This window comes from Camelus dromedarius, chromosome 23 (assembly GCF_036321535.1).
Source record: "Camelus dromedarius isolate mCamDro1 chromosome 23, mCamDro1.pat, whole genome shotgun sequence".
Classification (NCBI taxonomy): Eukaryota; Metazoa; Chordata; class Mammalia; order Artiodactyla; family Camelidae; genus Camelus; species Camelus dromedarius.
This window is the reverse complement of record NC_087458.1, coordinates 4050392-4074135: the sequence shown is the minus strand read 5'-3', so window position 1 is coordinate 4074135 and position 23744 is coordinate 4050392. Positions and strand designations below refer to the sequence as shown.

The 23744-nt window shown below is 35.5% G+C and overlaps 2 protein-coding genes across 9 annotated transcripts in view; both read left to right on the top strand.

The window, feature by feature from the left end:
* The window catches only part of CTSS (cathepsin S), a 24450-nt gene extending 8151 nt beyond the window's left edge, over positions 1-16299 (top strand). The window contains exons 7-8 of one of the 4 annotated variants that reach the window (XM_064477735.1): positions 378-480; positions 16275-16299. In XM_064477735.1, coding sequence (XP_064333805.1) covers positions 378-480; positions 16275-16284 — 113 coding nt within the window. In that variant the 3' untranslated portion in view covers positions 16285-16299. Of the gene's footprint in view, positions 1-377; positions 481-8395; positions 9108-10730; positions 10985-11428; positions 12624-16274 lie in introns of those variants that run through there. The other 3 variants (XM_064477733.1, XM_064477734.1, XM_010996737.3) reach the window with 3 other exon arrangements.
* Positions 12750-23744, top strand: part of HORMAD1 (HORMA domain containing 1) — a 20036-nt gene continuing 9041 nt past the window's right edge. For 4 of the 5 annotated variants that reach the window (XM_064477730.1, XM_064477729.1, XM_064477728.1 and 1 more), the window contains exons 1-10: positions 12750-13442; positions 15291-15384; positions 16275-16340; positions 17021-17165; positions 18529-18592; positions 19029-19065; positions 21010-21030; positions 21291-21317; positions 22847-22914; positions 23424-23575. In XM_064477730.1, coding sequence (XP_064333800.1) covers positions 13378-13442; positions 15291-15384; positions 16275-16340; positions 17021-17165; positions 18529-18592; positions 19029-19065; positions 21010-21030; positions 21291-21317; positions 22847-22914; positions 23424-23575 — 739 coding nt within the window. In that variant the 5' untranslated portion in view covers positions 12750-13377. The remainder of the gene's footprint in view (positions 13443-15290; positions 15385-16274; positions 16341-17020; positions 17166-18528; positions 18593-19028; positions 19066-21009; positions 21031-21290; positions 21318-22846; positions 22915-23423; positions 23576-23744) is intronic. The other variant, XM_064477731.1, reaches the window with a different exon arrangement.

The window sequence follows — 23744 nt, the reverse complement described above, 5'->3', positions numbered from 1 at the left end:
CTCTTTTTTTCTTTTTTTAACCTCACATCATTTAATCTGATAAAGGATGAATATGTATAGAACAGGCAGTTTAGGAATATATTATGAAATATATTTTAAGAAATATATTTCTTACTGTATATAAGTTAAAAAATAATTAGAAAAAGGTGGCAGTTCAGCAGAGATTTCTAATTAGATTGATGCTAAACTTGGCCAAAGAAAAACCCCAGCGATATAGCATTGCATTGATGGCAAAAATCATAAACTCTAAATCGTTTAAACATTAGAGTATATGTTCCTGACATACATCCAAAACAGTCTCATAAAATAGCATTTTCAAATGTCCTTCATTGCCACATACCACTTACTCTTTTTCCCCACCCACATCTTATTCTCAGGTGTCTACTATGACCCATCCTGTACTCAGACCGTGAACCATGGTGTACTAGCAGTTGGCTATGGTAACCTTGATGGGAAAGACTACTGGCTTGTGAAAAACAGGTAATGTATTCACACTTTGATGTATATTTAATTAAAATCAGGAATTTGAGGGAGCCTCAACAAATGCTTTCTTGTGATTATGATGATAAGCATCATGATATTGACAATGATGAACATTTATAGCTTCTTATAAAGTAGCACTCAAAATTACTCAACGCCCCCAATTCTTCACTTCCTATTCTGCCGTCAGCACTTCGCTTTCATGACTTATTTTCTACACTACTTTGTTGATTGCTCCTTATCAGTCTCCTTTATGAATACCCATCTTCTGCTTGGCCCCCCCGTTGCTGGTTTTTCCTCCAGGGCTCTGTCTTCCACCCCTTGCTCTTCTTATTCTACATTTTCTTTGGATACAATCATTCCATTCTTATGATTTCAGCTATAACATATGCTGATGGTGTTCAAATCTCTAACTCTGGCTCTGACCTCTGCTGTGAACTCAGATTATTCATCTAGACATATCCACTCTAATGTATCTTAGTTTTTCCAAACTCAGTATGTCCAGGGAATTCAGTAGTCTCTCCACCATATTGTTCCTTCTCAGAACTTCCCATCTCACTAAAAGGCAACACCACACAACACGCTCAATTAGTCACCCGATCAGATACTATGGATTAGTCTTAGACCCCTCTAGATGCAGCCTAGCGACAGGTCAACCTGATTTTACCTTGTCTCTGTCCTTAATTCTGCCCCCTCTCCATTTCTTCTGTCATCACTCCGGTTCACACCTCTCTTGCCTGGACTATTCCTGTAGCCTTCTAACTGGTCTCCTTTTCTCTCAAACCTGCCTTTATACTGCTTCCCATCTGGTTTGTCTGGAATGTAAGTCTAGGCTTATTATACCTCATCTGCTTAGTGCCATTAAGTGTAAAATGAATGTTCCTTCTTTCATTTTAGAATAAATTTAGAAAAGAAAATACAAGTTGTCTATGTTGTGGTCCCTACCTGCCTTGCCAGCCTCAATTCCTGGCAATGTCTCACGCTTTGAATTCTAGTTATACTGAACTATACACAGCTATAGTTCCTTTTCTAGCATTTTATCTTTAATGCCTTCATATCTTGGTTATGCTGTTCCCTCTGTCTAGAACAGCCTTTCTCCTCACTTGGTTTACTCATCCTTTTCCTTCAAAACCAGTGCAGACATTATCTATACCAGGAAGTTTTCCCTAAATCCTTGGTCTGGGCAAAATGTCTTTTTTCCTATGCTCCTAAAATGTCCTCTAGCAGACTGGAATATTTTACATGTAATATTTAAATTGTGTGTTCACCTATCTATCACTCCAATATTCTGTATGTGCCTTTGGGGCACAGAGTGTGTCTTGTCTTTGTATCCTCAGCACAGTAGGTGGCATCTAACAGCCCCTCCATACATGAATTAGCTGATGTCCATATAAACTGTAAACAAAAGGAATGCAGCTTCTAGAGGGAAAAGAGAGGAAACATGAAGAGTTGAGACCTAAACATGTTTGAATTTTCTCCTTGTGTGAGTTTTCCAAGGCTCCCATAACAAAGTATCACAAACTGAGAGACTTAAATGACAAAATTGATTGTGTCACAGTTCTAGAGGCTGGAAGTCAGAGATCAAGGTGTCGGCAGGGTTGGTTTCTTCCAAGGGCTGTGAGGAAGAAATTTTTCAATGCCTTTACTCTAGCTCCTGAAGGTTTGCTGGCAGTGTTTGGCTTTTCTTGGCTTGTAGAAGCATCGTCCACTCTCTGCCTTCGTTTCCACATGACATTCTTCCTGTGTGCATGTCTGTTTCTGTCCAGTTTTCCCTTTTCATAAGATATCAGTCATATTGGATTAGGGTCCAGCCTAATAACTCATCTCAGCTAGTTATATCCTCAGTGCCTCTATTTCCAAATAGGGTCACATTCTGAGGTATTGGGGACTAGGATTTTGACATATGAATTTGGAGGAGACACAATTCAACCCATAATACCCCTCGAATCTTTATTGGAATTACATAGTCTACAAACCATAAATAAACAAACTAAGAGGTCCTTTCCTACCTTTTTCACACTGTGGCACACATACCAGATGGTAACATTTATATGGCCCACTAGGAAGGTAGATGAAGGGACTCATATCTTGGTTCACTAGTAACCCATTCACACCTTGGATCTAGACCAGTGATAACTTTTTTAAATGTGGCAATACTTTCACCTATATCTTGTTTACTACCCAGTAGGTTTTCCTCTTCTCTATTCAAACCGCTCTTCTTGAAGATCATCTATATCTTTTAGGGTTTTAATTCAAAACCTCTTCTCAGCACTTACTCATTCAACAAGAATTTACTAGGCATCTGCAATGTGACAGGCATGATCTAAGCCCTGGAAATACAAAAATTAATCAGAAATCATCTGGTCCTGAAGGGGCTCACAGTCTAATGGGGAATTATATATATTTTTGAACAACAAAACACAACACAGCATGGTATAATATGTCTAAATGACTTTGGGGCCATAGAGGAGGAGTTGCCTCTCTGCCCAAAGTTCCACAGATAAGGCATTACTCACACTCTTTTCAGATAAATGAATTGCTCATATGTTAGAAGAGGAAAACAAGTTGCCCAATGACCCAAAAAGGATATGGAATGGCACAGACATTTGAGAGATTTCTCTGCTGTATAAACTCTCTCCTCCGTTTATTTCTATGACATCTATGACATAGAACTTTCCTGGCTCCTTTTGTTGTATCAGTTTTAACCTCATTTCTTAGATTATTTTCTTCTATCTGTTCCTTACACTCCATCTCTAGCTATACTAATGCAAACTCATTTAATCCTTGAGCTTCATCTATTGCCATTATGTGGATGGTACCCAGTTCAAAATTTCTAGAAATTACCTGTCTACTAAGCAATAGACTTCCATGTCCAACTTCCAATTTGATAGCTCTACTTGAAAAGTACAGATCCCCCACCCACCTACCCTCCAGCTGCTGACAATACACACACATTCTCCCCAGCTCTTTTTCTCTCTCCTATTCAACAAGTCTAAAACCAAATTCCCTCTTTCTCTCCATTCCAACTCCCTTTACATCCCACATCCCTGAAAATGATTTTAGAATAAGCTCAAGGGAAAATTATTCCCTATTTTGAGTAATACATCACCAACTTCAGATTATAAAAACCTTGGTATCCTCTTGGTCTCCTCCTTCTCTCCCTAAACCCACATACCCCTGTCCTTTAGGCCTCTTAATCATATTTTACATGTATTTCAGATTTATCTAATTCAGATTCCATTCTCTCCCAGCTATGGAAGTATCTTTTTAAAATACGGATCGTGTAAACCCATGGTCAAAATTCTAAATAGTCTACCATTTTCATCAAAATGAAATCTAAACTCCTGACTAGGCATTTGAGGGTCTTTATTAGGTAGCTTCAAACATAGCTTTCTAGACTTTTCTTTCCCTATATTCTCATGCACCCATATTCACACTCTGGCCACCGGGAACTACTTACACGTCATTCCCTAAGTTTAGAGACACTTAGTTACTTCTATTTCTTTACTTTTGCTGTTACATCTTTCAGAAATGCCTTTAAAGCTCATTGATCCCTACGGAAATCCCTGTCTGGTGAAATGGGCACTATCATATATTATAGTGGAAGAGTAAATTTTTACAATCCTCTTGAAAGCAACCTGATAATATGAATCAAGAACTTTTCAAATGTTCACATTCTTTGTCCAATGATTTCCATTTCTTGGAATCTACATGAAGAAAATAATCCTAAATATGGGGAAAACTTCATACCTGATTTATGTAAATTATAGCATTCTTCTTCTTTAGTAGTGGAAACTAGTAAGCAACCAAAAATGCCTAACAATAGGGATAGTATTAGATAAACTATGACATAATCAAGTCCATGTATTAGAAATTATATTTATTCAGAGCATTGTTAATAACCTAATAGAATACTTGGAATATACATTTAAATGGAAAAATGCATACAAATGCAAAATTTATATACAATGTAAGTATTAAGTTAAAAACAGTACATGGGATTTCTCTGATGTATGTTATACTAAAGGATCAGATGGAATTATAGCAAATGTTAATAATGGTCTGTCTACCTTTATGTATTTTCAAATTGTCTTTAATAAAGCCACTTACTACTTTAAAAATGAAAAAAAAAAACTAATTAAAAATCCTATTCATTCTTCAAAACCTACCTCAAATGCTGTCTCCTCCCTACCTCATTCATTTACACAGAATTGTTTCTCTAACCTCTAAGCTTTAGCAATGCTTCATAAGTTTTATTATAGCATTTAACACATTGTGCTTTGTATTATAGCTATTTCTGTAAATCATGCTCCACTCACGAGAATGTAAGTTTTGTAAAGCTAGAACAATCTCTTGTTCATTTTCGCATCTTCATTCATACATTGATTCAACAAATATATATTGAGTACCTGCCATGTGTCAAGCACAGTGCTAGGCACTGGGGATTTGAATGAAAAATGCAGTCTTTCTGTCATCCTTCAGGATACTCACAGTCTAATACATACAGGCAAGGAGATAGGTAGGTGCGTGTACAGACCATCGCAATAGAATGTGGTAACTGCTGAGACAGAGGTAGGCATCGGCTACAGTGCAAGCACAGAGGAGGCGTCAGGGAAGGCCCTTTAGCCAGGTTATCTTAAGGACGAGAAGGAAATAGCGAGACTAAAAGGGCAATCAGAGCAGAGGAAGGTACATGTGCCAAAGCCCAGAAGTGAGAGAAAGTAAATGAGTTAAGGAACTGCATGATTATATTTATAAAGGTTGTAGCATAAGGCGCCTGTTAGAGAGGTGACATAGGAAGGGAGCAAATTATGAAAGACCACAGCGATAGCTGGCACTCGAGTCTGACAGGGAGCGGTTAGACACGGGCCTGAATTCCGGGCCCCACCGAGACTGACCCAAACAAAATCCTCTTAGATCATCAAACTTGTTCTTAGTGACTTCTTAAAAGACTAAATTATATGTCATTTCCAATGCTACCAAGTTAAGCCTAAGTAAAAGAATGTGGAGTCTCCCTCTATTTGGCCTCTTCTTTTTTATCTTCCTTTGGTTTATATGTAATCTTTTTGACACGTGTATAACATTGATCCCTGACCCTCGATTTTTCTCTCCTTTCTGGATATGGGTACTTAGCTTCTTCGTATAATACAGTATAGCATAGTGAGTAAAAGAATTAACTTTGAAGCCAGGCAGAACTTGCTTAGAATCCTAGCTCCTTTCACTGTCTCTGTGACCTCAGGCAGGTTATTTAAAACATCTTTAACTTTCAATGTTCTCATCTGTAAAATGGGAATAATAGCCTCATTATTATTATTATATAATTATGCATATATTATTATAGAGATTATTATAAGGATTAAACAAGACAATGTAAGTAAAACACTTAGCACATAGTGTGTGGCATGTAATGTGTCCAATGAATCATAGTTATTATTTTTATTATTATTCTTCCTTTGAATCTCTATAAAGAGAATACTATCTGACATAGAAGACTATGCCCTCAATAACATCCCAGTTATAAGTAAATGCAGTTATAAGTCTTACAGAATGCTTTCATAATGTCTAGTAATATATAGCTCAATCATTTAATACCAAAGAATAATTGAGTACAAATTATTTTATGGGTGCCAAAATAATTGAAAATACTTGATTATACAATCTTCTGATGGTTAGACATAATCCAGAAGTAAAACTAGAGCATCTCAGTGAGGAATGATGAACTATGTATTCTTCAGGGACATCTCCCTAAATATTAGGCAGTAGAGATTTTGAGGTTAAACTCTCTGAGAAGATCCTTAAGTATTTGGATAGTCTTTGTTGCCAGTTATGGGCAGATCCTATAAATTTAGACAGCTAGCTGAGCTAGAGGTGCAATTGCTATGTACTTAGAAAAGTTTAGAAGCCTAACAAGGACATATACTAGGTCAGAAGGCCACCTCAACCTGACTGCCCACAGGGTGGACCAAGATTGTCTTTGGGAAAAATAAAAGGGAGGAGTTTAATTTAGTGTACAGATCAATGAGTAAGGAAGGCCCCACAGTTATTGGGCTAACATAGTTTGAGCCTGAGGAAAAAATTCAAAATGTTAACTATGTGCCTATTAGAACCTTAAACACACACACACGTATATACACAGACACATACACCAAAAACTGCAAAAGCACCTGGTACACCTTTAAGCACTATCTGATGAACTCTCTAAGATAAACAGTTGCAAAGCAGATGGGCCTCTAGATAATGCAGTAACTTGATGGAGTTGGTAGGGGTGGAGGGGAGGACAGAAATGGCTCCTCTTCAACCATATGTGGCATTAAGTTATAAAAATATAAGTTAGAATAAAGAACATATTCCATTTTCCCTCACTGAAAACTGATGTCTGATCTTTCAAGAGATGCTGATTCTTAAAGAAGAGTTAGGGTACATGTTTTATACTAAATATTATAGGAATCTGTATTAAATTCGTACATACTGCCTCTTCCGCATGGAATCAAAAGCTGAAGAAAGATTTTTTAAAGTTATAATCTAATGATTTTTCTTAGAGATTTGTCTACAGAGAGATTAACAACGTGCACACTGGTTTACAACTCAAAACAGGTACTTACCACGCGACGCCACTGAAATCACCCTTGTCAGGATCACCACTCACCTCCACTTACCTCAGCCGTCAGTTGTCAAATCTCATTCTTCTTGCCCTCTTAACATTTAATGTGTAATTAATTACTCTCTCCTTTCTGAAACTCTTTATTTGACTTTCAGGTGACCACATTCTCCTGGTTTTCTTCCTACTTTACTTCTCAGTCTCTTATAGGGTTTTGTCATTTTTTCAGCAGTCTAAAAAAGGGGGAAAAAAGAATATTTTGGTGAATCTTTCCTAAATCTGAATTTCTTTAACTCAAAAGGACTATGCTTCAACTAGAAATTATGTCCTCTTAAGTTTTGTTTTTGGTGTTAAACTGTCCTTTCTTTTACAATATGATGGTGATTACAAAATGATGGTAATAATAAAGTTTTTTTTTTTTAATGTCTGCACCTACTAACTTAAAAATTGGTAACTGTATGTCAATCTGCAAAATTTTTTGAAATTCAAAGTCCGTGAAATCAAAAGGCGAGAGAACCATTGATCTCCTCTAACCCTAATATGACCCACTAACTCCCTCTGCAACATCTCTGACAAGCTGTGTAAACCTCTGATTGAGCACTTTCAGTGCCAGGGAGCTCACCTCCTCCCAATGTAGCATATTCCATTTTTTAACAGCTTTAACTATAAGGAAGTCTTATCTCAGCTTCACTTCCAGGTCAAAAAGCTGTTTGAAAGCTGCACTTTTTATTGCTTATTTTAGAATCCCCTGCCCTATACCTTTTCCATCATGGTCTCTTAAAAATATTTCTTAATTGGTACTCTCTAAAGAAATTGAAGTTTGATAGCAAATCATCACCTATGATCCTATTATGCAAAAACATTTAGAGATGGGGCCTTGGAAAGGATAATAAAACTTCCTGCAGACGTAAGAGGATTAAATTTTGGGATGGATCTTATATTGTTTTCCTTAGGTATTAAATCTATTCATCACTATAACACTAAAACCTTCCAAACTATCCTTTGAAAATTGCCTAAAAGCCCTGGGGAAATTATTATATTATTTTCTTCTAATTTTGTTTTACAGCTTTTCATATATAATCACTTTAGGAGGAAAACAATCTAAGAGATAAAAAGTTGATAATGTAATGTGATTATATTCATTTGTAGTTTTTTAAAATTTTATTTCATTTCATTAATTTTTTCATTGAAGTATAGTCAGTTACAATGTGTCAATTTCTGGTGTACAGCATAATGTCCCAGTCATGCATGTATATACATATATTCATGTTCATATTCTTTTTCATTTGTAATTTTGTGTTATTTCTTTTTCTAAAGCTGGGGCCTCAACTTTGGTGACCGTGGATATATACGGATGGCGAGAAATAGTGGAAATCATTGTGGGATTGCTAATTATGCCTCTTACCCAGTAATCTAGAGATCTCTTTGTTTTAGAACAATTCAAGAAAGACAAAACACTTTCTCTTAACTTAATTTTACCTGCTGTAAGCAGTAGAAATGTGTGACATGATCAATGTATATTTACTGTACTAACAGAAAATATAGTTTGACATCTACTTTTTAAACTTTGCAGATCTTGGGGGAAAGTTTGCTAAGCAAACTAGTAATGTACTATTGATATAACTGTATGAAAATTGGTCAACCTGAAATGATCTGTCATGTTTGTCATTGTCTTATTTTATTTGTCCTTTTAAGTCCTCTGATATCCTTTTGAATCTTGATGGCATATAAATGCTTAATAAGTATATGTCTTTTCAACTTTGTATCATTACCACATACCATTCTTTCCTTGTTCTCAAGAAACTGTTATAATCTATTGTGAGAATGTTAAATTGTGGTATGCTGGTGATGTGCTATGGCAACTTTCATGGAAAAAACTACTAGGTTATTAATGTCTCAGACTGTATTTTTGCACACAAAAGGATTCAATAATTTTTTTTAAATAAATGATGTCAAAGTAGACAAATGCTTAAAAGATAATCTATCAAGTACTTTGTTTTTAACAATTAGCAATTAATATACTAATTCATACTATTTTTACCTAGTCATCAGCAATTTGGCCAGGACCTTTTGGGGGCAAATAATTAGTCAACCTGAAAAAATAACCGAACTGCATTTCTTTAAAAATATTCCATTACTCATAGTTTTATCTAATTCGGATTGATCTTCCTCACAACTGCTCTAGATTAGTGGACAGGCTCTGAAGAGGCAGCAGGAACTTTAAATTTCATAGGTTCATATCTGTGACATGAAAAATGTGTGGGGTGATGCCGTTAGTGTTTCTTAAACTGAACTTTAACCATTTTCATGATCTTTGGTTCCCTCTCCACAAATTACATTTTAAAGAAGAAGAATTGCTAACTATAAAAACATGGTAATGTTGCAGGAAAATGGGGTGCAAGAGGATGGTTGTGTCCCAGGTCTCGGGTGAGTCCCTGGGACGCTCCCAGCCAAATGAGGGTCCTTGGCTTAGTGCAGGAAAGAATTCAAGAGCAAGCCATAGTAAAGTAAAAGCAGATTTATTCAAGGAGATACACACTCCACAGAGTGTGGGCCGTCTCAGAAGGCAAGAGAGGCCCTAGGATATGATGCAGGAAAACAGACGTGGGGCATCAGAAGGGTTGAGCCCCTGGGACATGCCCCACCAAGTGAGGGTCCTTGGCTTCACGCAGGAAAGAATTCAAGAGCGAGCCACAGTTGAGTGAACGTAGATTTATTCAGAGAGATACATTGTAAGGCAAGAGAAAGGCCACGTGGTGTGGGGGTTGGGTGCTCAGATTAAAAGTAGGTACACACCCTACAGATAGAACGTCGGGGAGACAGGGGCGGCTGCAAGGCGCCGTGTTGCTGGGTTTTATGGGCTTGGTGGCTTTATATACTAATAAGTAGAAGGACCAGTCTAAGGGGAAGGGGCTGGGATTCCCAGGAAGTTGGCCGTTTCCCACCCTTTGACCTTTTGTGGCTAGCCTTGGGACTGCCATGGTGCCTGTGGGCGTGTTATTCATCATGCTAATATGTTACAATGGGCTTATAATGAAGCTCAAGATCTACTAGAAGTTAAATCTCTCATCATCCTAAGCCTCAAGGCCTACTGGGGGTTGAATCTTTTACCATTTTGATGTTAATTGCTGTGGCATTCCTTGAATGGCTGTGCCCTGTCCCCCTCCATCCTGTCTCAGAGACACACATTCCATAGGCAGAATACAGTTCGGCTGGGGTGGGGGGAGCAGCCCCAAGGCACCCCAACCTTTGACTTTCTGATTGAGAACAGTGTTTTTCTGTCATAACACATCAAATTGTAATTATATATGTATTTATATACTTACTTATATAGCATCTCTTTCCTTCATTAGATCGTAAAGTCAAGGAGGGCAGAAATCATGACACTTTGTACCTAGAACACAGCATACATAGTGCCTGCCTTAAAGTGATCAGTCACTATTTGTTGAGAGAATGAATGAGTGATAAATGAATACAGAAGAATGACCAGCCCATTATAAGTGTTAGAAGTAAAAATAGGTCCTAGTTCCTTCACAATAATGGAAATCTAACACTTTTAGAAACTATTTTAAAACTCCTGTTAAAATTTAAAGGAACCCATTATTCAGAACTTTCTTTCCCTTCCTCCTTCTCTTTTTCCTATCCCTCCCAGGACTGTACTTTGATCTGGATTTTGTTCCTCTCGCCTTTTGCTTCACCAAGATAAAGATAACGAACAAGATTGCTGTAATGAAATAGGAAGTTAATTGAGAAAGAGGTTACAGCTCAGTGGTAGAGTGTGTGGTTAGCATGCATGAAGTCCTATGTTCAATCCCCAGTATGTCCATTAAAAAATAAATAAAAATAAAATAAATTTAAAAACCTAACTACTTACCCCTCAGAAAATAAAATGAAATAGAAAGTTAACCTTTCTAAGTTCCTGAGAGTCTTTTGTTTTTAATTTAATTTTTAGTAGAGCTAATACATTCATGTGGCTCAAAAATCAAAAAGTATTGTTGTGGAGGAAAAAAAATTTTTTCCTGCTATCCTCCTAGTTTCCCCAGCTATAACCCTATAAATTAGATTGATAAAAGGCAGATTCAGAAGAGAAAAGCATACAAATTTACTTGATTTACGTTTATACGACATGGAATCCTTCATAAGGAAATGAAGCCTGGAAGAGATGGTTAAACTTGGACACTTATTATACTAGGTTCTATGAAGAGTGGAAAGTCCTGGGAAAAGGTGGTGGGACAAAAGGGTATGCGCTAATGGTGATAAACTAGGGGAAACTTAGCAAGGCCTGCTAAGTTCAGAAGTGTTCAGAAACATCCCACTGTCCTTGGAGGTAAAGATACTCCTTTCTTCTAGGTATACGGAGGGCACAGCTCACATGAGAGTCTTCTGACCTGCTTCAGAGGAGAAGGGGTAGACCAGAGTCCGTCCAGCACCTGCTTTTTAATTTGAACTGCTTCAGGGGAAAGGGGCAGATAAGAGTCCTTCCTCCTCCTGCCACTTCTAAATCCCTTCAGCTTAAAGTATTCAATATGCCACGATGTCATATTATGGGGTAGTGTGTCCTGAACCCTGTCAGTATTTAACAATCAGTTCTCATTATTTGCAGTAGTTATGGGCAAATAATACCAGGAACAATGAATTATCAAATATTGAAGCATTGTTTCTAAGCGAAATACAGGGTTAGGTTCCTGTAAGGCTTTGGTCACAACATTTTCATCAACTGATTAATACATAACCTTCTTTTATGTATGTCTCTGTTTAAAGACACTTTATTTAATATATATTGTTGAATCATTAACATTGAACTCACAGCCAACAGAACTGTAACTCATGCCTGAAAAATTATCTAATGCATATATTTTCTACGTAAGGCACATCACAACTTTCTTACATTTAGGAACATTAGACAGAACTTCTAGACAGCATTATCCACTTTAGACTTTTTGGGAAGGGGAGGTAATTAGGTTTATTTATTTGTGTTTTAATGGAGGTGCTGAGGATTGAACCCAGAACTTCATGCATGCTAAGCATGCACGCTACCACTGAGCTATATCCTCCCCCTGCGCTATCCATTTTAAACAGCCAAATCATCATCAAATAAATAAATAAATAAATAAATAAAAGATAGAGAAAGAGAGAGAGACACAAAATTGCAACACATGGTACTAAACAGAGGACAAAAAAGTACACTTGTTTACAATATGAGAGCTGAGGACACTTGTTTACAATATGAGAGCTGAAACAAGAAGACACAGCATCAGCTTGTTCAACTTCACTAAAGAGAATTCAGTACAAGTCAGCACCTGGATAAGAAATCACCTACACAGACATTGTCATAAAGCTATCATACAGCCCATCTACTCTCCTAAGAGACCACTTATTTTTCCCTGAAAGTCATTTGTTTTACCTTAAGTGCCCATCTGCTCCTTCCTATCTCCTATTAAGATGGCATATAAAACTTCAAATTCTAACCACATCTTGAGCCACAGTTCTTTGTGAATTCCCATGCAAACATACATAATTAAATGTTATTTTTTTCTTGCCAATATGACTGTTGTCAGTTTAATTTTCAGAGTCCAAGTATTATACCTTAGCGGGCAGAGGAAACATTTTTCCTCCCCAACAATTTCAAATAGCAAATAAATTGTGTAAATAAATTGTATAAAAATTGATCCCTCGTATATATATTTGTGTATCTTGGCAGTGCTTGTGTAATATAATCAAGAATTTATTCTAGACAGCAAAAATGTTATGTTCCCTACAGTACCTAGCAGCTGTTACTTAACAACTCAGAGGCAAATTCAAAATGACACTATGATTAACACTATGTACCACTGAAGGTTGTTTGTTTTATGGTGAATATATGTAAAAACCAAACATCTCATTCTTTTAACCAATTTTTTTTTTTTTAAATCAGAAATAGTTTTAAGTCAATGACAATTCTTTTAGCTGTTTCTTCTAGTGTTTACCTTCAGGTTTCTGATACATTGTATTGCTATTTTTTGACTTCTCAGTTTAAAATGGTATCTGTATACTTACTATTATGGTAGTTGATTTTAGATCTCTTGCACCAACACCACCCATTTCTCCGCTCTCATCCTCAAAATACAGTCAATGATATAGTTGGTTAAGTCAGTAGTTAGTTATTGCATTGAAGGAGTTCAGAACACACCACCCCAGAATATGCCTCTCTGGCATTATTGACTATTTTGAATTAAAGGCAATTGAAAAACAGCAGCTGCAAGAAAGACATTCTGATCTCCCTTCTTTTTCTTGAAAGCAGATTAAATTCCCATGTGAAAATGTCCTTCTTATACCAGAAGGAAAGAGACATTCTTATCACCAAGGGCATGCAGTCAAGCCTGAGGTAAATTTGTACAAACTGTGTTAAATTAACCCTCATCCTCCTAAGTCACTTCTCAAATCCTTTAACTGCCCCAGCCCAACGCCTTTGGCCTAATCACATTTCACAACTTGCTACTTGTCCAATTCAATATAAAGCATTCAGCTCTGCTTCTTAGGGTCTTCACTTTCCTTGTAAAGACTCCCATGTACATGTAAAACATATATAATTACAATTTGTATGTTTTCTCCTGTTAGTCTGCTTTCTGTCAGTTTAATTTATGGCCCAGCCAGAGAACCTAAGAGAAATTATTCCTCGCCTACAGCATTATTGTGATTCTATCTATCACAGATGAGCTATTTATTTTTCATATATTGTTTTTTGTATAGTTATTAATAACTCAAAAATTTAATATGAAGCACCATATCATAAACTTTTATGTCATCATTAGGTGGTGTAGTGACTCCCCGGCTGCTGGTGCTGAAATTACTTGTAACCTCATCTCGAGAAACCAATTTTACGTGAATTTTTGTTTTGTTTTGTTTTGTTTTGTTTTTGAGCTGTCTTATTGATTTTACATTTTTTAAAAAAAATTGTGGGTTTTTTGTTTGTTTGTTTTTTCAGAGGGGGAAATCATTCGGTTTATTTATTTTAATGGAGGTACTGAGGATTGAACCCAGGACCTTGTGCATGCTAAGCATGTGCTCTGCCACTGAGCTATACCCTTCCCACTGAATCATTTTCTTATCTCTAAAGCAGGGGTAATACATGTGTCTTCCTCACAAAGTTCTTGGAAGAAGCAAAGCAAGAATAACATAGAATAATGAGATAGTAAATGTGAAAGCTCTTTGTACACTGTTGACCTGAAACAAATGGATGCTAGATATTTTTCCAGAAAAGATGATTTTTGGGGGGATCAACAGAAAACTGCAGTTTGGGGTCTGCAACCATGGCCAGCCATATGCAAGTCCTTGCAGGGCAAGGGAAGGAGAATGCTTTCATATAGAGGAAAGGGAAGTTGAGAGGGCTCTAGTAAACAAAGAGTCTGTGGCTTTTCACTGGCTGAGTCCTTGCCAGGAAAGAAGAGGAGTCCTTCTTCCTGCTGGGCTCTGCTGTCTCCCACAGCATAAGAATTCCCCATTCTGATCTCCCAACACTAATTGAGGTTGCTGTTCAATTTTTCACAAAACTTTAAGTGTGAGAGAAATATAAAGCAAAGTAATTTTTAGATCAGGGGATTTTCACTATTTTTGACCCTGAAAGCAGGGTTCTAGATTTCATTCCTGTCCTAACTGACTCTGGGAAAATCTTTTTATATCTGAGGTGGCTGTTTTCTAACCGGTAACGCAGACATATCAAAGTTTATGAATAATTGATATATGTCTACACTACTAGCACGATTTATTTGGATATATAACAAACTTCTGTAAACTAAGAAGTTTGTATTACTGGACAATCTCCAACTACCTACCAGCTCTGATTTGATTATTTTGCTTCTACATGAGACATTAGTTACATTCAAGCTGTCACTGTCCCCACAGACAGCATAGCAGAAAAACCTAAGAAGGAGCAACTGGTTTCCTGAAGACACTGTAAGGCGGAAATGCATTATATGGTAGATTCAATAACAAATCAAAACAGCCAGAACTTAATTAAACGGCGGCTGGGAACACTTTGGTCACTGTAGGAAAGCTATGTATGTACATCGGGAAGGCTTTGCACGTGCCATTAACCTTCCCTTTAAGGCATGTAGCTTTTCTAGCTGAGGCGAGGTCTTCGGGCTCTCGAGTTTCCCAGCGCACCTTGCGCTGCTCTTGGCGGGAAAGTTGACCTCCACAGCGGGGTCAAAAGGCTTCTGTCGCGCCCCTGCAGGCAACGGTTGAAGGAAGGCGCATGCGCATCAGGCGAAGCGCGTGCCGCATCCTGCCGCTCTCCCGGTCGCTGTCTCCGGACCCTCAGACGCTCCGTAATACAAGTTTCTTTTTCGTTTTCCTTCTTCTCGTTTCTTTTCCTTTCTTTCTCCCTCTTTTTCTTTTTGATGTCTTTTTCTGTTACCTCCCATCTACTTGTAAGTTTCTTAAGGTCTTAATGGTGAAACATTGGCGGGGGGCGGAGGTGGGGAGGAGGAAGGTCTACCTACTTATTTTTCACAAGAGGTTCTTGAGATTAGGTCTGCTGTGGCTTCTAGTACAGGCCTCATCAGGATAAATTTAAACGTTTACCTTAAATAGACTCTTCTGTGAATTCTTCTAGATGAATTGTCTGATTAAGATGAATGAAACTGAGACCAAAAAAAAAAAGAAACTTACATCAAAATATCAGTTATAATTGAGAAAGGCAGAATCAGCCCCCCAAAAATCTAGAGTATTTTCTGTTGCTCTTTTATGGTTTTTCCACAGAGTAGAACAATATGTTATATCCAGAGCCGTGCTAAAGTTCGGGGAAGGAAAGTTACCTGATTTGGTCATTTTGAAACTACAAATTTAAAACAAAAATTAAAAGATTATTTTAAAGCGTTTGACAGGGGCAATTTTTCATTATCTAGAACCTACCTGTGCAATGTTGTCAGTGTTTGAATACTGTGAAGTGAAAAAAAAATAGATCATGCTTTTTTATTTAAAGGTCTTTTAACGAGCTTTCTTAATAAACCCATTTCTGTGAGGCTTGCTGGTTAGATGGCTTAAAATTAGGACTTAAAAGAGTTGTGTAGCAAAATGAATCTCTGTTTTTGAAGATTCCATTTTAGGTAAAAACAGTTCTATTCATATAAAATTCTTTCTGACTTTACATGTAGTAAACTAGAATATTAGAGATAAAAATAAGATATGAAGTTGAAGCTTGTATTTGTGTCACAAGGTTGATTTAAAGAAAATACTTTATCAGAAGATGGCCACTGCACAATTGCAGAGAACTTCCTCCACGGTATGATTTTTTGTAATATATTTTAATTTAGCTAATTTTATTGTTTCTTGAAGTCTTAACTTTTTATGTTTGAAAGTTAGAGTCAACTCTTTGAGGGTTTAATGATATCAGGACTCCATGTTTTAAGAAATGAAAATATGTGTTAAATTAATTTGAATTAATAGAGAATTTTATTGGATGTTTGATGCATTGCATTAAATTGCTGGTTCAAATTCAATTTGCATTAGGTATCAACGAATGCTAGTCTTTTGCTTTGATGAAATTATCATTCACAAAGTCCAATCCTAGACAATGAATTTCTATGCCACACAAGGATAACATTGTCTTCTCTGTGCAGATCTTGCATTACAGTTAACCTGTGTTAAACCTAATCAGTGACTGAAGAGAAAAATCAATGTTATTTATCCTTGTATAATGCATTTACAGACAGTTAACCAGCAAGGGGATTTCTGACCCGATTCTTTAGCACTTTTTGTATGTTACCTTTAGGCTGCTATCCTGGAAACACCCTCACATCTGAAAAGCCACCTTGATTTTCTGGTGATTACTAACCACTACGGTTAAGAATTCTCTGGGACGGTACCATGCTTATGCAAAAAAAAATTAGATCTACTTTAAGTTCAGGAAGACTGTATTTTAAACAAATCTAAATGAAATGTTTTAATTTCCCTTAAATTTAGAGTGCATTGGTATTTCCCAATAAGATATCAACTGAGCAGCAGTCTTTAGTGTTAGTGAAGAGGCTCCTAGCAGTTTCGGTATCCTGCATCACGTATTTGAGAGGAATATTTCCAGAGTGTGCTTATGGAACAAGATATCTAGATGGTAATATAATGTTTATTTAAAAACTTTCTTTAAATGTGTTGTTTTTATTTTCACTTGATCTGAAATGGTAATTTTTGACTTAGAGATTTTGGTTTTTTAATAACTGCTTTATTGAGATATAATTCACATACCTAATAATTCACTCATTTAAAATGCACAACTCATTGACTTTTGGTATATTCAAAGAGGTATGCAGCCATCACCACAGTGAGTTTCAGAACATTTCATCACCTCAAAAGGAAACCCCATACCCATTAAATCACTCTCCACTTCCCCCACTTCCCAGTCCTAGGCAACCACCAATCTGCTTTCTGTCTCTGGATTTGCCTATTCTAGACATTTCAAATACATGAAATCATGCACTATGTGGTCCTCTGTGACTGGCTTCTTTCATTTGGCATAATGTTTTTGGTTCATCCATACTGTAGTATGGATTACACTACATTCTTTTTTATTGCTGAATAATATTCCATTACATGGAGATATCACATTGTATTTATCCACTCATCATTTGATGAACATTTGAGTTGTTTCCACTTTTTGGCTATTATAAATAATGCCACATTCATGAACAAGTTTCTGTGTGGACAGCTAAGTGATTTTCTAAAGTATATTAGATACCTTGGAAAGCCCTTAGTCATAAAAATTTCCCTCAGTTTCTCAAGTATATTATCTCCTGACATTACTCTTATAGTGAAGAAGTAAATAGGTAAAAACATTCTATTATTTATAGCCTTGTACACTGGTAGTATATGTTCTTGTGTTATTTTAAAGTGGTAAAAGTAATACAACCAGTTTATACTACAATAACTTACTGTGCAGCACATAATATATACCTAATATTGTGCATCAACTCTGTTGGCAATATGTTAAGCATTACGTTATGTGTGATATCTTGTTAATTCATATTACAGGCCTGTGAGTTAGATATTATCCCAATTTTTCAGATAAGGAACCTGTAATAGCAATATCAGTTCTTCCCACTATATTACTTGTTGCTTCCTTGCAGGGCTGTATCTGATAGCCTGTTGCAAGTATTTTACTGGGAAAAGAGTTCATAGCAAATATTCTAGATTCTTGGGTAACAATTGCATGTGAGCATTATAGGTAACACTAAGTATTCTATGGCTTTTAAAATGGAAATTTTTTTTTCCCATCAATATACATCCTGATCATTATGATGCCATTTTATACTAAGGATTAAAAAATTGTTTCCATAAAACCTTTTCTTCCTTTAATTATATTCATTGCCATTAATAATAAACCTGTAATATGCAGCTGAAGAAAATACTCTTCATCTAAATTTCTAGTTGTTTACTAATCTTAAGTAGCTCTATGTTTATATCATCACTTTTATATTTAGATCTTTGTGTCAAAATTCTGAGAGAAGACAAAAGTTGTCCAGGATCTTCACAGTTAGTGAAGTGGTGAGTAAAATACCTAATGAAAGAAAATTATTTTTTTCTAAAATCACATTTTATTTGTACTTTGGATATCTTTAAGTGTTTAACCCAGTTTTAGTGATTTCCCTCTGTAACACTGGATACCATTTTTTCAGGTCTTTGAATTTTTGCATTAAAATTTTCCTTTATTTCATGCTCCATGTGAGCAGGCTTCATTCTCCTATTGCTGTTCCTCACAAATAGCTGTCACTACATTCTGTCTTCCTTCCCTCCCATCTCCTATTGACAGTTACATTTCTGCCACATTATTTGTTTTGTTTTATTGTTTTAAGCTAGTTAAGAAGGGAGCTTTAATAGGAAAATTGTGTTATTTAGTAATGAGATAATATGGAGACTTACTAACAGAACTATTTTCTGGAAGTGCACTCATTCTAAAAATTAATCCTTGGTTATTTTTTAGGATGTTAGGATGCTATGATGCTTTACAGAAAAAATATGTAAGTCAATATCTCTTTTTTCTTTTTTTCTACAGTTTATATTCTATGAATGTAACAGCAGTTATCATGTAGTAAAAGATTAATTTAAAGTAACTTGGGCATAGACCAGTCCAAAATACTGAAAATCTGACTATTTTAAAGACTGATATTCAACTCATTTAAAGCTAATAGAATTAATACTTAAATTTTGCCAAGCCAGTTTTGGTTAATTGTTAACATTCATTTGTATTAATAACACATAATAACTTACAGAAAAATTAATGAAATTAAAGTCTTTTAAGATAGTTCATTCAAGGGAACTATATTCAATACCTGTAAAGACCTATAATGAAAAAGAATATGAAGAGGTAAATATATATAATATGTATGTATAAATGAATCACTATGCTATACGCCAGAAATTAACACAACATTGTAAACTGACTATTCTTCAATTAAAAAAAAATCTCTGTAACCCACCAAAAAAAAAAGTTCATTCATTAAATTTCACATGCCTTCTACAATCTTGTTTACACCAATGATTTAATAAATTGTTTCTTCATGAGAGTTCAAAAATAAACTTACATGTAGTCTAGGTTGAATTGTGACAAGCCTTTTTGTATACTTAGCTTATGTTTTTATCAACATAAACAAGGAAGTCCAACTCTTAAAAAAAAAACTATGAAAAAGATAAAACTTTATCCATGGTCACTAACCTAGCTCAATAAGGCATTAAATATTTAATATTCATTAAATATTGAGTGCCTGCTATGTGCTAGGCACATATCCTAGGTAGGAGCTGGGTAAGCTAACAGTGGTCAACAAGACAAAGCGGGTCCCTTCTCTAGTGGGAAAACAGCCAATAAAACAAGAAAATCAGATAATCCAGTAGGATATTTCTAGGAAAAATACATGGCAAATGGAGAGGTGGATTAACTTTAGATAGGGTAGTCAAAGGAACTTCTCTTAGGAGGTGACATTTAAGTTGAGGCTTGAAATAGAAGAAACCAGCCAGGCATTGATTTTAGGAGAGAATATTCTTGACAGAGCAGCAAACGCAAAGAATTGGAGGGGAGTTTGGAGAATTCAGAGAACAAATAGAAGGCCCGAATGACTGAAGTGGGATCAGTGCAGGAGAGCTGCAGGAGATGAAGCTGGGAAGAAGCTCAGGGCCAGAGCATCCAGGGCTGTGTAGGTAAAGAGTTTGGATTTTATTTTAGGTGCAAATAAAAGCCATCTAAATGTTTTGAGTAGAAATTTAACATCGTTTGATTTATTTTTTAAATTAAAAGAAAAATCACTCTGCTATTTATAGAATATACTGTGGAAGGAGAATAAGATTGGAATTAAGGAGACTAGCACTTAATCTATTACTGCAGTACTGGTGAAAAATAATGGTGGCTTAGACCAGGATGGCAAAGGAGGAGAAAAATGAAAAGATTCAGGTTATATCTGGCAGTAGGACTGATTGGACTTGTTGATTGATTGGTTTGGGAGTATAAGGAACAGATCCAAATCAAGAATGACTCTGATTTTTCACAGATTACTTGAGTGAATAATTTCCTCTGATGGTCTCCTCCTATGGTCTCCAGAGTCTATTTCCTTTACTAAATGAGCAGGGCTCTGAATTCTACTTTTTCCTCTTTTCAAAATCGGTTGTCATATTGGTAAGGTTTAATGTGTTATTTCACAATATGCATTTTCCTTGTAACTGGCAGCAGTATCCCCTGTTTGCTTAAGTCAGTGACATGAATTTCAACCTTCAATAAGTCAACTAGAAATACATATTTTGGGGAATAGAGAAGGATGTCTAAGGTATTGCTTTATATGCATGATGTGAAGTCTATTTTCTTCAAGATTATTTTTCTTAGCAATGAATGTTGAACTAGGACAAAGAATTCTTATGATCCAGCATGAAAAAATATTTTATAGAATAAAAGATTTTTGTTCTTTGTTATATTTCAGCTGAGGATGGTTGTTCTAGCTGTAAGTATTTTTTAATTATGTTGTTCTTTTTTAAAGACTGTCAAATTTGGCCTTGCTTAATTAAATAACACTAAAACCATGTATTGATTGTGTCATTATATGCAAACAACTGATCTAGCCAGTGGAAAAAAGTAATATTGTGGGGGGTTGTTTTGTATTTTGTTTTCTGAATTCATTTAATAGTTTAGTCTAAACATCCAATTCAGTTCTTCTTGAATATTTAGCTTTATATAACTGAATTGTAAATTATTTTAAAATAGGTATACACCAATCCAGAAGACCCTCAGGTAAGTATGCTTGAGTCAGAGAAATATAATGCCTCTACTATCTAAAAGTAACATAAAAGTATAATATAATAATATCTTATGCTTTTAATTGTGCATTTATCAATGCACTTTTATCAGTGCACTTTCATATATATTTTCACATTTGAACCTCATAAAGACTATTTTGAGTTAAGATAGGGTTTATATTGTTACCTTTAAATCAATTAATACACTTACTACAAGAGAGATTACATGACTGATCTAGGCCACAAAGCCACAAACCATTAGAAATAACCTAAATCTCCTGACTTCTGGTTCTTTACAGTAGTCTTTTTATAGAATTATAAAAGGGTTTGAGTTTGAGAAAAAATAAGATACTCATCCTTAATCTTTGAGTATTCACCCCAATCCAGTCACATCTACCTGTTCATCTGACAATTAAAGGAAAGAAAGAATTATAAAAAATGGAAGGGAAAACCAGAAGGCAAGAAATGAAGGGGAAAGATCTATTGAGTTGTTACTATTCTTGGGCTCTGTTCTTTGGGATTTTATGTGCATTATCTCATTTATTCATCATAAGCATCATGAGGTAATACCATTATCATCTTTACTCTATAGATAAGGAAAACCAGACACAAGGTTTCTTACCTAAGGTCACAGTGGCAGAACCAGAATTTGGACCTAAGAAGGCCAGTTCATGATCTGAGTGCTGAACCATTACATTGCTTTACAGTATGGTGTTTCATTCAGTCATGGAGAAGCAGATTTTTAAAAAAGAGAGAGCTAACCCCATCCCTAAGTGAGAAGTGAAATGTAAAGAAAACAATAAAAGTATTAGGACTTCAAGACGGTTGGGAGTGTCTTTTCTTTGATACTCATACCTGCAATTAATACTTAATATATGTCCATGGTGACAAAGAAAATCATTTGCTATAAGGCAAAGGCTATCAGTAAGTTACTTGTTCAGAAACTACAGAAAAATGTTCATTTTATTTTCAGATGATTTGTTGTTGCACTTTTTTTTTCACTTAAAAGAGCAACATTGCCGATACACTAACGTTTATTGAATGCTTAGTGTGCCAGTATTTAAGAGCTCTCTATAAATTATCCCATTTGATAAATATTCACAGGCACCAATGAGATAGGTACTATTTTCAACCCCTTTTATTAGCTGGGGAAACTGAGACTTAAGGCTTAAATGACTTGCTTGTGTTTACCATATAGAAGGATTTAAGCCCTGTGTTTAGCCATTCTGTTAGAGTAAGAGATATGCTGCCTGTCTTACCTGCCTGCTGAGGAGTTCCTTCCCTCTGGTATGTAAAACATACATTGCAGTGAGTGGGAAAATAACTCTCCAACACTGAAGCCCCAGAGCCCAAACTGTGGAAATTGACTATTAGGACTTTCAAATTTCAATGGACCAAGACCAAAAGGGATTGGAATGCAGAAAAAAGTATTAAATATATGCTGAGTCATACAAAACCTGTATATGGCTACTTGGCTGCCAGTACTGTATATCAGATACATAACTGCAATATTTTCTACTTAAGACAATTTCAGAGTGTTACCAATTTAAATTCAAGTACACCAGTAATGGACCAATCATGGACTTCATAAGGTATTGTTTTATAGTTTTCTTTTTGTATTACAGATTACTGCTTATCCATATTAATACTATATAGATAAACTTCAGGAATAATTCTGAAACTTCTCAAACATCCTCAGTTAACCATCAAGGATACAAAATATCCTTGGAGTGGCCACAAGCCAGAATTCTGTGGCTAGTTATATACTATTTTAATTGTGAAACAGAGCCAAAGAGTAAGAAAGCTATTTTGTGCTTCAGTGATTAGAAATATAATGAAAATCCATAATTTGTTTCCTTTAAACATCTTATATAAAATGCATATTAACTTAATATATGTAAATTAGTTTATAATAATGATATTAACAGTGATATCAGTGATATTAAAATTTTTATAATTGTGACATTAAAACACACTTAATGGTAACTTAACTTAGCAACTTAATGCTTTAATAGTAAGAATCTTAAGTAGTAAAACGTGAAGTTATGTTATTAGAAGCCACAGTTTTCATGAAAGGAATTAATGTGTGATTCTCTTCTAGTAGAAACCAAAAGAGTGAATCTAATATGTCATCTGCTGACACCAAGAAAGCAAGTATTCTCCTCATTCGCAAGATTTACGTTCTAATGCAAAATCTGGGACCTTTACCTAATGATGTTTGTTTGACCATGAAACTTTTTTACTATGATGAAGGTACTATTTCCAATTCATTCTGTTTCAGTTGGTACCTGTATATTTTATTATTATTGAAACAGTTGGTTTCCATCCCAAATGTTTTTAAGCACTTAAATTGTTACATATTTTTGGAATTATAAATTTTACATGAAATATCAGTATTTGAAAAAAGGCTTTAAAATATACA